Raw genomic sequence first — 15,440 nt, 5'->3', positions numbered from 1 at the left:
ACTAGTTGTATCTACAATGATTTAAGCTCTAACGAAAACAATTTAAGAAATTACATTCTTTTAAGTTTGAAGGAAGAAATCTACAATTATAACTTGTTTCATAAATTCCAATCACTTAATGACAATACAACATTTGAATCTTCAAAGATTAACGTCCAAACTTTCAGTAAAAGGCATATGATATATAGGCTTCCCTTGAATTTTCAAAAATATTTGATTGAAATCTCTAGACTTATTATTAATATTCTTAGAGAATCTATTTCTCTATGTGGCTTTATGACAGTAGTGCTTTCTTTATTATGAAATAAATGACGAGTAACAGAAATGAAAAATAGCAAAATCAATTAATATTTGACTAGCTTTATTAATTATCCAAGAATGTAGTAAGCAAATATTTGAACATTGTGTATGAAGAACAGAAAAAGAAAAAGAAAATGTAATAACAAATTGGACCGTTTTAACCGTTTTTAACTACCTATTCATTTCCCGCTTTCTATGCATCTCTTTCATTCATTCATATTCATTATTTTCTTCCACAGCCATTAATTTCCTTCTTTGGGGTCAAAGCTGAAAATCTTCAAAGTCAGTCAGCACAAAGACCCTCAAAATTGGATTTATACATTGTTACCTGAAAACTTCCTTGTTTGAATCATTACATTTATCCATCCAATGTGTTCTCTCTATCATGTTATCCTTTATCTGAATGGTATCTAAGAACATTCTTTTATCTGTATGTAGCCTTATTATTACACAAATTCATTTTTGCTTAGTAACCTTGATAGTTGGGTGTTATCAATATTTGTCCATGAAAATAATGGCTTCTTTGAAGTCTGGGGTTCTTGTAAAGTTTCTTGAAGATATGAAAATGGAGGGTAATAATGCAAATGCCTTAGAGGATGATGGAAAGTCTATATTGTTGCAAATAAGAAGCATTGTTCCTGTTCTTGAAGAAGGTGATCTTTGGCCTAATAGAGGATTTTACCTCAAAGTTTCAGATTTTTCACATGCAATGTATGTTTCTTTGCCTGATGAGCAAAATGAGATGATTCTTGCAAACAAATTGAAACTCGGGCAGTTCATTTATGTACAGAAATTGGAAGATGCTCATCCTTTTCCATTGTTAAGGGGCGTAACGCCTCTCCCTGGCAGGCGACCATGTGATGGAACCCCTGAAGATATTGTTTCGGCCTGGAATTTAGCGAAGATTCTTGAGGCATCTAACGAAGATATTGTTGAAAAAAGTGTAATTTCTGAGAATAGGATTATTGAAATCCCATGCAATTCAAGAAAGTTGTCTCGTGGATTATCTGATCCTGAGGTGTTGAAGAAGAAAAATGATGATTTGGAGGGAAAATCTAAAGGGAAGTTTAGGTCTTTGCGTGCTTCGAAAGTACGTTCAGGTGAGAAAATGATGGGCTTGGATTGCACTGCTAAAAGATCTGACAGTGAGAGGAGAAATTCTGATCTTTTTCGGGAACTACAAAAGAGTCGGAAAAGATCTTTTGATATTGATAGTGATACGGAAAGCATATTGTCATCGCTCTCATTTTCGTCTTCTAAGAGAAAAAGTTGGAAAGAGTCAGAGAGTTTGGGAGTTAAAGAGATCTTCGATTCTTCTGTTGTCAAGCACGATATCAGACCACCTCGTAGTCCTAGTCCAACTGTGAGTGCTAACTGTCAAATTTTACTTTCCTTCATGTTAATTGTTCCAATATTGTTGTGATAATTTGAAGTCTTTACTATCTATTATGAGATTCTTACACTGGTCAGGACACAAGGTTTGTACTATCAATGCATTTTCTAAACTATAGTATAAGTTTTGGCAAAAAAGCAGCATGATTTTGCTAGTAACTTTCTTGAACTGAAATTTATAAATTGGCTTATACAAAAGCCTGGCTAAGTTTGGTTTACTATTAATATTGCCAAATAAAAGGTTCATAAAGAGGAACTCCATATCAATTGTTATAGAGGGTTTTGTACAGATTTATGCAACCTAAGTCAAGTACAAATATGTAAACGTGATAAGAAAAGCATGCATAATCGTCATTAGTGTTTCTGTAGTCTGCAACTATTCGGAGTAATAGCCAATGATTAAGGCCCAACATGGACTTCAGACTGAGATACATTTCCTTTACATAATTGTAGACTGCTACATCCTGTTTTCAGTTGATACTAGGTATCACGTTTTCACGCCACAGATTGATTATATTATTCCCAGTGGCTATACTTCTCTGTGTTTTTTAAGCATATTTTGGGCTAATTGCCATGTTTAACTATTTTAGCATACTATTTCTTTTGTGTTTTTTTCCTTCAAGTTCATCCTTATTCACTTTATATAGACAGGTTTCACCAGTTCGTCCTGTAAGGTATGATAGCTCCGATGACAATTCAAGTTCAATACCAAGAAGAAGAGAATTTGGCGCTGCAAAGAAAATGAAGAGTTCCCCTCAGAGCAAAACATCTTTCTCCCAGATAAAGTGTGAGAAAGCCTCACATCCAATTGACCGCTTAGCTCATGACAGACAAGGGGCAGAAACTGGTATATCATGGGACTCACTCCCATCGAGCTTGGTGAAGCTTGGAAAGGTGCTAAGTTCAAGAAAAAGTCACTTTCATAGTAATACCTGCATGAATAGTTGAGTGATTTATTATGATACTAACGTTTGTGACGTTTCATTGTACTACAGGAGGTTGTAAAGCAAAGAGACATTGCTCTGGTTGCAGCTACTGATGCTTTGCAAGAAGCTTGTGCAGCTGAGAGGTTGCTCAATTCCTTGAGGTGCACTTTCTGATACAACTCTTACTTTATGCAAGATGAGTTGGGATGCACTAATTAGAAAATTTCCTGATTATGCTCTCTCTTTTCGTCATGCTTCTTCTTGTTTCAATTGGTTAAACCAATAGATTCCTTATGATATGAGGCCTCAAGGCTCTATTGTGAAGACATTGCATTGTACTTGATTTTTGTCTTGTCCCTATGGCCTTAAGTTAACATGGCCTCTATATTGGCCTGGGTTGAAATAATAGGAAGTAGGATCTTGAATTCTAGAAACTGTCTAGGTGAAGCTAAAAGAGCGACTTATTAGTTTCAAGTTACAATCTTGGTAATGGCCCACTTCTTATATCAGCAAATATATTCGGAGGTTGTCTTTTAATGATCTATAGCACAATCGTCACAAGTAGAGAATGGTTAAAAATAATATTAGACATCTATGTCTAAATGAAATTTATACCAGTCATAGACTGACATCATTGGCAAGTGATGATAATCATTTTTATCAGAAGAACAGCGTCTGGATTATTTCAAAATACAGATCCTGCATCACAAGAGATTAACATGGTTTTTTCTGCCGGTAAGGATCATTAAATGTATCATTTACCATCTTCTAAGCAGGAACATAAAGTACAGATAGAGGTAGCACCGGGTAGAAAAGAGTTAACTGGGAGGAGTTCCTTGAGATTCTCACTACCCAAAGACAATATAGGGACTTTATTCGCAGTTGCCATGCCAGATATGAAAGAGCTTAAAGCATATGACTGAATTGTAGTGAGAATGTCAGCATAAAATTAGCCGTCACTATCTAATATGGAAGAAATAGAGGTTTTATTTTGGACAGTTAATCTTTCTGTTCAATATTGCTCAAGTGCATTGCTGACAATCTACAGAAGCTACCGATTTCCATTACAAGTCATTATATTGTTTTACCATTATAAAATTAATACAAAGTATCTTCTTATTGTTTTGTGTGCAATTTCTGTGTTGCTTTCTTTTATTTTCGCTGTTACGCTGTTCTGATGGCCCATGTATCTCATATGGCTGATGGTGGCTGGCTAACACATCTTCCTTTCTCCAGCAAGTTCTCAGAGTTCCATTTAGCTGAAGAAGATGATCTCCAGCCTCATGTTGATAAGTTCTTTGATCTTCAAGATGACATGGCTCAGACACAATTAATATTACAGTCACTTACAAATATAAGTCCACTAAGAACTTCAGATGAAGCTGTTCATTCGACTAACACCGGTTCAGTTAAGGAAGCACTGACTATTGCAGTTCAGAGAAAGAAAAATTCAGCTATGTGGATAAAATCTGCTGTGGCTCTTGATCTTTCACCATGCTCCACTGCCTTCAATCCAATCCAAAGCACTATGGCTGTCACCAATACGGTTAAGAAGTCATCAAGCACATCAAGTCGAAGTAACAAACCGAAAGGGTCATATATTATCAAATCACATAGAAACAGTGATGAGATTCCCTTCTTATTCTCATGTGACAAAGATGAGCAACCTGAATGGACTAGGGGAAGCACAATGCCTACAGCCACTGTCCTAGCTTCTTCGTTGCAGGACGAGTGTAGAAAATTGTTTTTGGGACATGTAGAGAAATACCTAGATGAGGTTGAAATAAAAGCGTCTTCAATGGTATTAGATAGTCAAATAGCAGGAATGATGTATAAGGTGAAGAGGGTCAATGATTGGTTAGATGTGATAATCAATAAGGAGGCGAATGCTCGAAAGTACGGGAGTTTGGATGACTCAGAAATTGAAGTTTGTCAAAGGGTAAGGAACAAAATATATGGGATCTTGTTGAAGCATGTTGAGAGAACTGCTATGGCTTTTGGAAATGCCTAGTGAGATCAAACTTGAAAGCCACAAAATTCAGATTTAAGTGCAGTGATTGCTACATATTAAAAAAATGAGGGTGAAAATGTATACATGCATCAATCTTCTCTAACAGACGATTAATGCAGCATTTTTTTTTCCATTTCCACTCTCCTGAATACTTTATATTTCTTAGTGTATCTTAACTCTACGCAGATCCTGTAAATACAACTCCAAGTAAATGTGTAATACAGATATCGATTGATCCATGATTATGAGCATTTCCGGCTTAGGCTTGCTTGGTTTGAACTTTGAAGTAGATTTATATTGCTAGTAGTCACCTGATAAGCATTTTCATGAATAAAAGGTATCTTTTATTACTACTACTATTATTACCACTACAAAAGCACCTTATATTCAATAAAAGATTTTCTGAAGTAATTGTAGGAGTAGTTGTTACATTTATCAGGTCTTCCTTCAAAGCATGTTGGAATAACTTAAACCGATCCTTGGACCATATTTGCTGCAAACTTAGGCTCGTGTATGAGTATCAGCAAGAGAGGGAAATACCACATTCGCATGAACAAAATAGAAGCAATCAGGCTCATAATTGATAGACTAACATATTATTAATCATTTATGATTACAGATGATTACTTTTTGATTGCACCTCATGACACCCTGCAAAATGCTATAAACACTTGAAACCAGCTCCTTCATCATGTTGAGGTAGCAGCCAGAAAGGAAGTTATTAAATTTGAATAGTCAGTCAGAGAAGAATGATTAGTCTCATGGATAAGATAATAATAACCAGTCCATAGGTTGAGTCTTGATTAGACACCATTACAAAATGGCAATAATTCTTTATCTCCCGGTATGATAATGCTCTCATCTATCAATTTACTAAATGTACAAATCCATTGCCACCACGTGTTGTGAGCTTTTCAATTAACATTATGATTTTGCAGTACCCATCATCAGATCTAGGCCAATGTCCATTCCGCACGCGATGGGAGCATACATCCATAGGTCATCAGAGCTTAAAAGCTGTAAAGACACCAAAACAAAAAGGCCCATATTAATTGTAAATTAAAAAGAAACTGACATAAATATCCGCCCACCAAAATAATAATCAGCGAATGTATATTTTTGTATATTAATATATAATATATATAAAAATATACATATTTTATACATAAGAATGTATATTTTTTTTTGTATATTTAGCCAGGGAATCTAATTGTTTTTGATCGATCGGCTTGCCCTTAATTAAAATCATCTCCTGAGAATAATTCTAAACTATGAAGCAATGAATATAGTTGGTATCATTAGTTTTTAGCCAGCCCTGGCGTTATTTAACTATTATGATGAGACAAGCTATAGGCTTCGTTTTGCTTTCTGCTTTCAGGCTAAACATAAGCGATCCATAATTTAGAGTCAGCGTGTTCAATGACTGAAATCTAATCTGCGAAGGGACAATACACATTTACCTTGATTTGGAGTTGCAAGAATTTGACATACTGGACTGCCTCTTCAAGCATGGTGCTAATGTCAACCTGTCATCAAATAGTGTCGCGCCTTTTAGGCTTATATACTCTCACAGCGGATTACATGATCATTAATGCAGATTCAGTGACTGATTACACTTACCTTGGTTCCATTAGGGACTAGACTCTGCAAGATCCTCAATCTTTGATTAATTCTCTCTCTTCTGTAAAAAGGAAAGAAAATAATTATGATCATATATACTAGATGATCGAGAAAACAAGCAAAACTAGGTGATTAACACTCAGTTAAATACCCTGGCATACAAGCTCTGGGGGTCAGTTGCTGAACCTCTGCTGGCTCTGGATTTTCGTGTCAACCCGAGAGAAACATTAGATTCATCTTCCGAGCAGCAACTAATAGAATTCTGCCTCTGAAGTGCGGCCTTGTTTTCCCCATCCATCCCACTAGTCTTTTTCAGCTTTACGCTTCTCTTGTTCTTTGGGACCTAACATTAATTAATTAGAGAAATTTAATACTTAAGAAAAAAAATCAGATGACAACATAAAATCAAAGTTCACATGATAATACTCACATCAACAAGCAATCCACGGGATCTTTTTTTCTTAGAGCTCTCTGGTGGACTATCCACTTTGTCTTGCAATACATACTCCATGCTATCATTGCTCATATCTTGGTTAAAGAAGTCATCCACTTCAATTAGCTTGTAATTATTAGTAAGTACCTGAGAGGGTGAACTTATGTTATCACCTTCCACCATATCATATTCTTTTGTTATTGAACTCTCATTTCTCATCAAGATTGATTGAACATGACTCTCGTAGTAGCTTTCATGACTCGGAAGGGAAAATTGAGAACTACAACAACCATTATAACTACTTCCTTGTGAAGAAAAATACATAGAATTGTTAATGTTATTAGGCTGCAAACAGTTACTAAGAAACTGATCAATAAAATCAGCCTCCTGATAAGAGGAATACATTCCACTCCATTCACCTTCAGACATGGCTGACATATGCTCCATATTGTTATTATAACTAAGAGCCTGTAGGGAACTTAATGGAGTTCTGCTATATTATTAACTGAAATAGAGAACTCAATATGGTCTATGCATAGAGGCACATATTTATACCAACAAAAATGAAGACTTTGTTTGGAGACTCAGTAACCAATGATTAATAAGCAGAATATTCCCCAACTAGTATTTTAATACTAGTACTTCAATTCCACTGCTTTATTTTATGTCACTTTTTTAGTTTCAATTTGTTAAAAGTATGACACCAGTCTTGTTTTCGAAATTCTTTTATTTTAGACTTGTTATTTTATCCCTACTAATATGTTCTTATAGGCTATAGCTATGAAAATGTCATAAATATTTAAGATTACAAGTTCTAATATACTTTTGACATGTTTAAAATTCTGCGTTCAGTCAAATACTACTCCCATTTAAATGAAATGAAGAAATATTGGTCACTTGGCCACAATGGACCAGGTACAACTCAGAAGACTTTGGTTTAACTAATTGTGGACAAAATGATGCAACCCTTCAGAGGCTTTAAGATAACACTACATCCCATTAAATAACTATAATAATGATGAGTGCTATATATATACCAATCATTGAGAAAAGGACTAACTGTTACTCCATCTCTCCAAATTTACGCGGCATTGTTCGAATTTCGAGAATTAAATGAGTTTTTTTTATCGTAATTTTTTAATATGCCTTTTAAGTATTTTAAATTATTAATTATTGTGACTTTTATCGTTTTTATGTAGTTTCCAAATATGAAAATTTTATTCAGAGAACCTTAAGATTCTATATCCGAATTCACGATCAAAGTTAAGAAGTTTTGACTCCCAAAATACGAACGGTGCCATATAAATTGATACAGCGAAAATACCTGTTACTATCAACTATCGAACACTTAATTAGGAAAATTTGGAAGTGAGATAAGGGCATGGAGACAGATATATCTGGAGAACGTGAGGATCTTTTTCAATACATTAAAAAACATATTAAACTGAAACCAATGATTTAATGATATCACCAGGAAAGACATAGATCGTGGTGGTGAGTTTGACATTCTTAAAACTATCTGGAAAAAGACATTATATCTTCCATGCTTATATGTGCATTGATAACTCACACACACACACATATATATATATATATATACATATATATATATATATATATATATATATATATATATATATATATATATATATATATATATTTTTTTTTTTATATATAAATGATAGCTTGACCTATTTGATCAATGAGCTGTTGTGACTTCGCTCAATCATCTAGTAATCTTGTATCCACTTCATTCTTGTCATTCTGCTTCACATGTTAGTCCTTATTGCGCGATATTCTGTCAAGTGTTTCAAATTGATCGAAGGAATGAACTGTTCCTTACACGGTCTTGAAAATAAATCTTTACCTCATTAATTAGCGTTCAGAGTTGAGTTAGGCCCAATGATCATTCTCGTTCTTATTCTTAGTTTATCAAAATATTAACCCTCCCAATTGTTCATGCACTAAATGTCTAATCCTGATCGTGTGGATAGGGGGGGTGGTGGTGGTGGTTTGGGGCGTGTTAAGAGAATCTCGTATTGATTGAAGGGATAAATGGTTGTCTCCATATATTATTTGAAATAATTTGTACTTTATGAACTAACATTTGAGATTTAGTTATATATGCTCAAAGTCCATTTATTTACATATTCTTCACTGGAATCACATAGTTTGACTTAGAAAAAAGCAAGCAGACATTTAGTTCAGCTTCATACATTAGCTCAATTAAAATTCGAGATTAGGGGTGGCTTGGGCAAGTTAAACTGGGGTGATTTGCACCAAGTCTTCTTGATTTTTCATGAAGATGGATATAGTGCCCTTCTTTTTGTCTTTAAATTTTGCCCCTCATATTTGTGGTCTTTAAATTATGCCCTCATATGTCCTCCTAGCTCGAACCCCCTCAAGTAAATTTGGCATGGGTGCGGAAATGACCTTTTTATTTCCACCGTAATTTAGGCCCCTCATTTTGGACATGATATGCCGGGTCGGCATAACTTTGAAATCAAAGTTTTATGATTTGATGAAGTATGAACATTTTTTGTTTGAACATGAAACCCCATAAAATGATTCGGATTTTCTGTGATTTAATTTTTTTTCATACTTTTAATGGGCAAATTTTTTCTATCTTTTAAGGCGTTAATACGGATCCGGCATAAACTTTTGAATGAATTATCAAAGTTATCCGGACCCCATACTTATGCCAAATCCGCATATAAGGCATAAGTATGAACAACGGTCCGCATAACTTTGGTAATTCCTTTGTATGCCGGGGGCATAGCGAAATTTAAACTTGCCTTCGAATTTTTTTAAAATTTTGATTTGTAACTATTGGGTTCCCGGAACCTATGGGTTTTAGTAAGGGCAAAATTTAAAGATTTCAAATATGAGGGGCAAAATTTAAAGACCACCCCAAACGAAGGGCAATTCTGCGAATTGCCCGATTTGCACAACAGGGATGCTTTTGCGCTATTTAAATAATGTCCTCCGTTTTGGCATTTGTGCGGAAATGACCTTTTTAAATTTAGGCCCCCATTTTGACATGATTTGAAATCAGGTTGATTTGAAGTTGAACTTTTGTTTGAACATGAAATTTGGATTTCTTAAGTTGTATTTTTTCTCATAAATATGAAAACCCCACATTTTTTGAAGACTATCAAGACTTCCCAACTCTTATACAATCTTACCAAATGAACAAATCATAGTTCATAAACAAGGTATCGATATATCCTATGGCGTTATTAAACTGCATATCTCCATATTCCTTTTCTAACTAGATACGCGCGATTACATGCTATTACAAACTTTCACATACGCATAATTTTACAAAGATCTACTTTCAAAATATCAACAATAGTAGTAACTAGCTATTCTTTAATATAATCATTCCATATGGTACTCGACCAATCTCTTCGTGTCGAACATGAGTCTTTTTTTATAAAATATAAAATTATGAGTCTTTTTTTAATAAAATATAAACTTATGGGTCAAGTTTTATATTTAAAAAATTGGAATCACGATTTGAATTCTAAATCATACCTTTTTGGAGAATTTGGGATTTGAAATCAGGATATGAAGTTGAATTTTGTTCAAATTGCATGAACAAATGCCGATTTGAAATCAAAATGTGAAATCGTGATTTCATATCGCATGGCCAAACACCTACTTAGTGAAAAAAATTTGGACTAAAATACTCCTACATTGAACGGCACCAAAACCGGTAAAACGTAGCATGCAAGTCCTGACGTTAATTAATATGGCTTCAATATTGTATTCAACCTAGCTGTCCCGGCGGATTACTCACAAACCATACCAGATCGTGCGTGATTTCAAAGCTACAAACAAACAAGAGGAACAAAATACATTTAAGATTAGTGGCATGGAAATCAAGACAAATTGGTATGACTTCATGATATTTTTAATTTTAATGTCTGCTAGATTGCTTACAAGCCATATATACCAGAAGCTCGTTTGGATTGGCTTATAAATCGGTCAAATCAGCTTATAAGCTATCTTAATTTATTTGAGTGTTTGTAGAAAACAACTTAAATTAATTTAAAAAGTGTTTAAAATAAGCCAAAAGCAAGAAGTTGCTCAACCTCGACTTACTTTTTTTTGGCTCAAAAGCCATTTTAGTTTGACCAACGACTTTACCCTTTTATCCCTTATATTTTTACGCAAATTCCGATACTACCGTTACTTCTAAAAACCCTATAAGCACTTTTATCCAAACACGTAACTGCTTATTTATAAAATAACTTTCGGCACTTAAAAAGTACTTTAATCACTTATGCTTAAAATTCACTTTTTTTCAGCTAATCCAAATGGGCTTCAGATCATCATGACTTCAAAGCCACAACAAACAAGAAAAAATACATTTCAAAATAGTGACATGCAAGTTATGACAAATTAAACCGCCTAAAATTATTCCACATTTTTTCTTTTTTGTACCTCTCCTTTTAATTATTTCATTTCACTCATGATACCTCTCTCCTCTATTTATTTCATACCTCTCTTTTGTGATTTCAAAGCTACAAACAGAGAATATTTTTTAGACCTATGGCATGCAAGTCATGACAGACATGTTTAACTTCATGCTATATTCAACATATCCATTTTGTTGAATTACTCAAAAACCATATAAGATCGTCAAGATTTTAAAGATACAAAAGATAAGCCTATTGCACGGAAGTCATGACAAACATGTATGATTTCATGCTATATTTATAAATAATACCGGATCATCACAAGTTCTCTGTTGACTCGGACCATAGCTTATTCTAGAAGTTTTCGATATGTTAGCTTTCATTGCAAGGGAACATATGTCATTTGCCTTGCTCGTAACCCTAAACATGAATATTTTTGTGACATATACACAAAAACAGGGACGAACAATGGATACCAGTGTCAGTAGTTGGACACACCGAGCAATTTCTAGATCAGAATAGGCTGAATAAATAAAGGGAAAGTTTCATAAATGACTCAGGCCTTATTTATGCATTTTAGCTACATTTTACCTATTTACATGACGTAGCAAATATATAGCAAAACTCAGCACTTGTTACTTATTGTATTCGCGTCGCTGTATTCATGAATACAGTCATTAAAATTTGCTAAATTTTGTATTCAGTTTAAATGTATTCAAATCTACTGTATTCATTATAGTTACTTTTACAGTGTATTCACTTTATTATATTTAATCGGTTGTATACAAAACACAGAATTTTGCACTAAAAAAGTTAACAAATACACTCAAAAAAATTGAAATTACAAAGAAATAAAATTCACTCTGTTCATTTGTATACACTTCAAAAATTAATGTATTCATTTGTATACAAGAAATAAAATTAACGAATACACTCAAAAACATAATACAAGAAAATAAAATACACAAAACACTGAATTGTACGCCAAAAAATTAATGAATACACTGAATTGTATGCTAAAAATTTAATGAATACACTAAAAAAAAAAACATGATTTTCCAGATTCAGCACCTACTGACTGGAAAAGTCACCGCCTGCCAGATTCAGGCAAAGCAAAATTTGACCAGAACTGAGTAGATCCGGCCAAGATCTAACCGGACCTGACCGTCAAAACTCAAAAGCCACCGCGTCAACAACAACAAATTTCACTGTTGGATCAATGGTATTTTTAAAGTAAAACAGCAAGTTGGAGATGGCATCAATTCAATTATGAGAAGGTTTATGAGAAGAAGGGACGCTAATTAGATGAGAAGGTTGAAAATTGAAAGTTGCTTGACTGTTTCTCGCCGGAGAAGAGGGCGCCGGAAGCTCCTCGCCGGAGCAGTGGGTAGCGGGGTGGGGAGGAGGGGAGAGGGGAGAGGGGAGAAAGAGAGATGAGAAGGTTAGTTTGGAAGTGAATAATGTGATATGGGGCATTCTACTTTGTATATATATGTAGCTATAAGGTGTATTGAACATATTATAATTAGCTATGAGATGTAATTATTTTAAACTATAGCTACTAAATATAAATATGTGGTAGAGTTAGTTATGCCATGTAGTTATCCCATAAATAAATAGCTCATTGCTTAATCCTACCAAAAGTTTATTTGGGCTAAAATCGAATGGGTCAAGATGAGCTAAACAATAGGTCATAGGTAATCCGGTCAACTCTTATTAAGTTTTAATTTTTGATTATGTTCTAATATGTACATTTCTTTTAGATATATTAATAAGTTTTTTTATGGGCCACTATGAGTTCCAATATACATATTTAGTCTAAATCAATCCATCTTCTATATGTGCTAACTCGGGCTATACCCAAATTGACCCACCATTCAAAATATGCCTAGCACAATCTGCCTAAACTTAGGCTAGTTAGACAAGTCATATATATTTTTAAGGGTGACATCATTCTTTCCATGATAACTCAGACAGCTCAAGCAGGGAAAGGAGACGCATCAATGAGGAGAGATATGGAACCATGCATGACACAGTAGTGTTGGAATTTATGCATACGTTGATATTATCCATTACTAATCTTTTTAAGAGTTTTGAATTTTTAAGAGTATTATTTATTTATTCAATATTATCGTCTCATAATTTTTGAAGAAGTCTTTTGGGAACTTGTGATGTATTTATTGATCATCCTGTTAGTGGTGCACAAGGTTCTTGAGTTATTTTTTTAGTACTATAAAGAGAGATATATTTGATGATTATAGTAATCATATCAAATAACCTTAGTAGCAAAATAACACTTGAGCATTTTCTGTATAAAAAAAATTATCTTGCTATTCTTTCCTGCAAAAGTTTGTAGCAGAGTAATTTTTTATTTTAATATTGGATTAGGTGAACAAAACACATGCATAGCATCAAACACAGAAAAGGTGTTGATTCTTAAGTCGTTTTACTCTATATTTTGACGGAAATGACTTTGAATACTTTGAATACCCATGAGGGCTGAATCCCTATAAACACGCGCACAATCATATAAATGATCCAACAGACTCAATAGTCCCAAATGTACAATGCCATAACCGGACTCTGAATAATCCTCATTATTGTGTCATACCGGAGTATCACGATCCCCAATCTCCATATCACAGCTCCACAACAACAACATATCAAAAGTAAGGAGCAGTAAAGAAATAGCACATGCAGTATCATATAGAAGTCATAATATGAGCTTCCCACATATACAGAGATAAATGATGCTTTTATAATAACATATAGAAGTCATAATAGGAGCTTCCCACACGTATAGAGATAAATGATGCTTTTATTTATAACCTTTACATAGACATATATCATCAACACGGCATAAATAGTATGGTTAGATCATCCCAATACATATATGGAAAGTAAGACTTCACATTAGCATTATTTCAAGTAAACCTCTTTAACTACCCTGTAGTTGCGTATTTGCTCGTCACCGTCACTCCATATACACACTTCCCCGGTATATACAAAGAACTTAGATTACATACAGTTTGGGAAAATTCCTCTATCGAGGTCAAAGTTTCAACCCTTCAAGACCGCTTTTCCATGCACGGAAGCATCCAAATAACTGAATTCTAGTCAAAAGAATACTAATTAACAAAGTCAAACGTCATCAATACCGTAACTATTTCGTCTAAATATGGTGAAGGAATAACAAAAATCCTCTTTTCCTCGGAAAAAAAAAATTGAGATGGGTCATATAGTATTATTTATTTGATTTGGAGATTTGGTCCTTTTCCTCCCTCATGACAACTCCATTCTATAATATGATAAATTTAAGCTAAAAAGTATATTAATATTTATTTTTTCTATCAACTTAGATTGCGTTGCCCGTTGGGGAAGGGGCAATGGGATGCCCGTATGTTGGGAATATTCCAACTAGACTCCTAGCCAAGTTCTCCTCACACAACAATTGTATGCTTTCGTTATAACTAAAATACTATTGTTTATCCTTAAAACGGAGAACAATTAAATTTGTACGTGATGCCAAAGATATGTGGCTAAATTCAATTCAAGATTAAATAGCGAGATATGTCAATAAACGAACAGAGAAGCAAATCTAACCAACTGTTAAGTACGTATGGCCTCGGGTATAGAAACCGAGGTCGATACCCTTTTGTTATGAACTCTCACGAGGTATAATAAAAATGAACTTAAGAATAGATGGGAACTGATTTAATAAGATTCTTATGATTGTTGATGTAAACTATTTCTCTCCTTGCTATTGCCAACCTCTTTCATGAATGATAACCTCCCCTTTATATAGTAGAGGAGTTTCAATCCTAGTACAATTCTAAATAAAGTAAGTAAATCTGGTGATAGCTGTTTTGCCGAGATCGACGCGGAAATATCCGGTTGAGGACGGATATTTCGGTCTCCCGCTGATGGCAGTCAATCGCCCTTCCTTTATCGCCTCATCCCGGCCCGAACTCGAAGCCTCGTTCCCGGTGAGACGGTCGTATCGTGACCGAGCATAACACGGGAAACCGAGCGTGTCTTGTATCCTCGGGTTTACCCATATACAACTGTACTTTAAAATTTTGGGTTACTCGGTCTCAATATTTGGAAAACAAAATGCAAGCACTCAGTTGGGTAAATATTCAATACAATGATATAATCCTTTACATTTTTAACTCTTAGATTTAGATTTTGGATACCCTTATTCTCTTTGAATCATATCAAAGGTTGGAGAAATGCTGAAATTAGACATCAACTTGCATGAACAAATTTCCTTCGAATAATTGTATTATTACTTAATTAGCGCGCACACGTAGATATTTATAAAAAAAAATTCT

The 15,440-nt window shown here is 34.2% G+C and overlaps 2 protein-coding genes across 2 annotated transcripts; one reads left to right on the top strand and one right to left on the bottom strand.

The window, feature by feature from the left end:
* The first annotated feature begins 509 nt into the window (after positions 1–509).
* Positions 510–5,261, top strand: LOC132051028 (uncharacterized). The gene is made up of 4 exons (XM_059442338.1): positions 510–1,663; positions 2,344–2,586; positions 2,688–2,779; positions 3,855–5,261. Exons 1-4 carry the CDS (start codon positions 704–706, stop codon positions 4,627–4,629), a joined length of 2,070 nt encoding a protein of 689 aa, XP_059298321.1. The 5' UTR covers positions 510–703; the 3' UTR covers positions 4,630–5,261.
* Positions 5,262–5,272: 11 nt separating this feature from the next.
* LOC132048773 (transcription factor bHLH139-like) lies at positions 5,273–7,177 on the bottom strand. The gene is made up of 5 exons (XM_059439460.1): positions 6,680–7,177; positions 6,405–6,592; positions 6,250–6,373; positions 6,090–6,155; positions 5,273–5,646 (listed from the first exon to the last, which is right to left on the bottom strand). Exons 1-5 carry the CDS (start codon positions 7,127–7,129, stop codon positions 5,554–5,556), a joined length of 921 nt encoding a protein of 306 aa, XP_059295443.1. The 5' UTR covers positions 7,130–7,177; the 3' UTR covers positions 5,273–5,553.
* Between the last annotated feature and the right edge of the window lie 8,263 nt (positions 7,178–15,440).

The sequence above is a fragment of the Lycium ferocissimum genome, chromosome 3 (assembly GCF_029784015.1).
Source record: "Lycium ferocissimum isolate CSIRO_LF1 chromosome 3, AGI_CSIRO_Lferr_CH_V1, whole genome shotgun sequence".
In the NCBI taxonomy this organism is placed as follows: Eukaryota; Viridiplantae; Streptophyta; class Magnoliopsida; order Solanales; family Solanaceae; genus Lycium; species Lycium ferocissimum.
This window is presented reverse-complemented; position numbering and strand designations above follow the sequence as displayed.

Excerpts from the sequence above, each read along its gene's own strand:
- LOC132051028 (XM_059442338.1), top strand. The coding sequence starts at position 704 with ATGGTATCTAAGAACATTCTTTTATCTGTATGTAGCCTTATTATTACA. Across the intron at positions 2,587-2,687 it reads GCTTGGTGAAGCTTGGAAAG|GAGGTTGTAAAGCAAAGAGA; the intron begins GTGCTAAGTTCA and ends ATTGTACTACAG. Across the intron at positions 2,780-3,854 it reads AGGTTGCTCAATTCCTTGAG|CAAGTTCTCAGAGTTCCATT; the intron begins GTGCACTTTCTG and ends TCCTTTCTCCAG.
- LOC132048773 (XM_059439460.1), bottom strand. The coding sequence starts at position 7,129 with ATGGAGCATATGTCAGCCATGTCTGAAGGTGAATGGAGTGGAATGTAT. Across the intron at positions 6,593-6,679 it reads CCCGTGGATTGCTTGTTGAT|GTCCCAAAGAACAAGAGAAG; the intron begins GTGAGTATTATC and ends AATTAATGTTAG. Across the intron at positions 6,156-6,249 it reads TAGTCCCTAATGGAACCAAG|GTTGACATTAGCACCATGCT; the intron begins GTAAGTGTAATC and ends ATTTGATGACAG.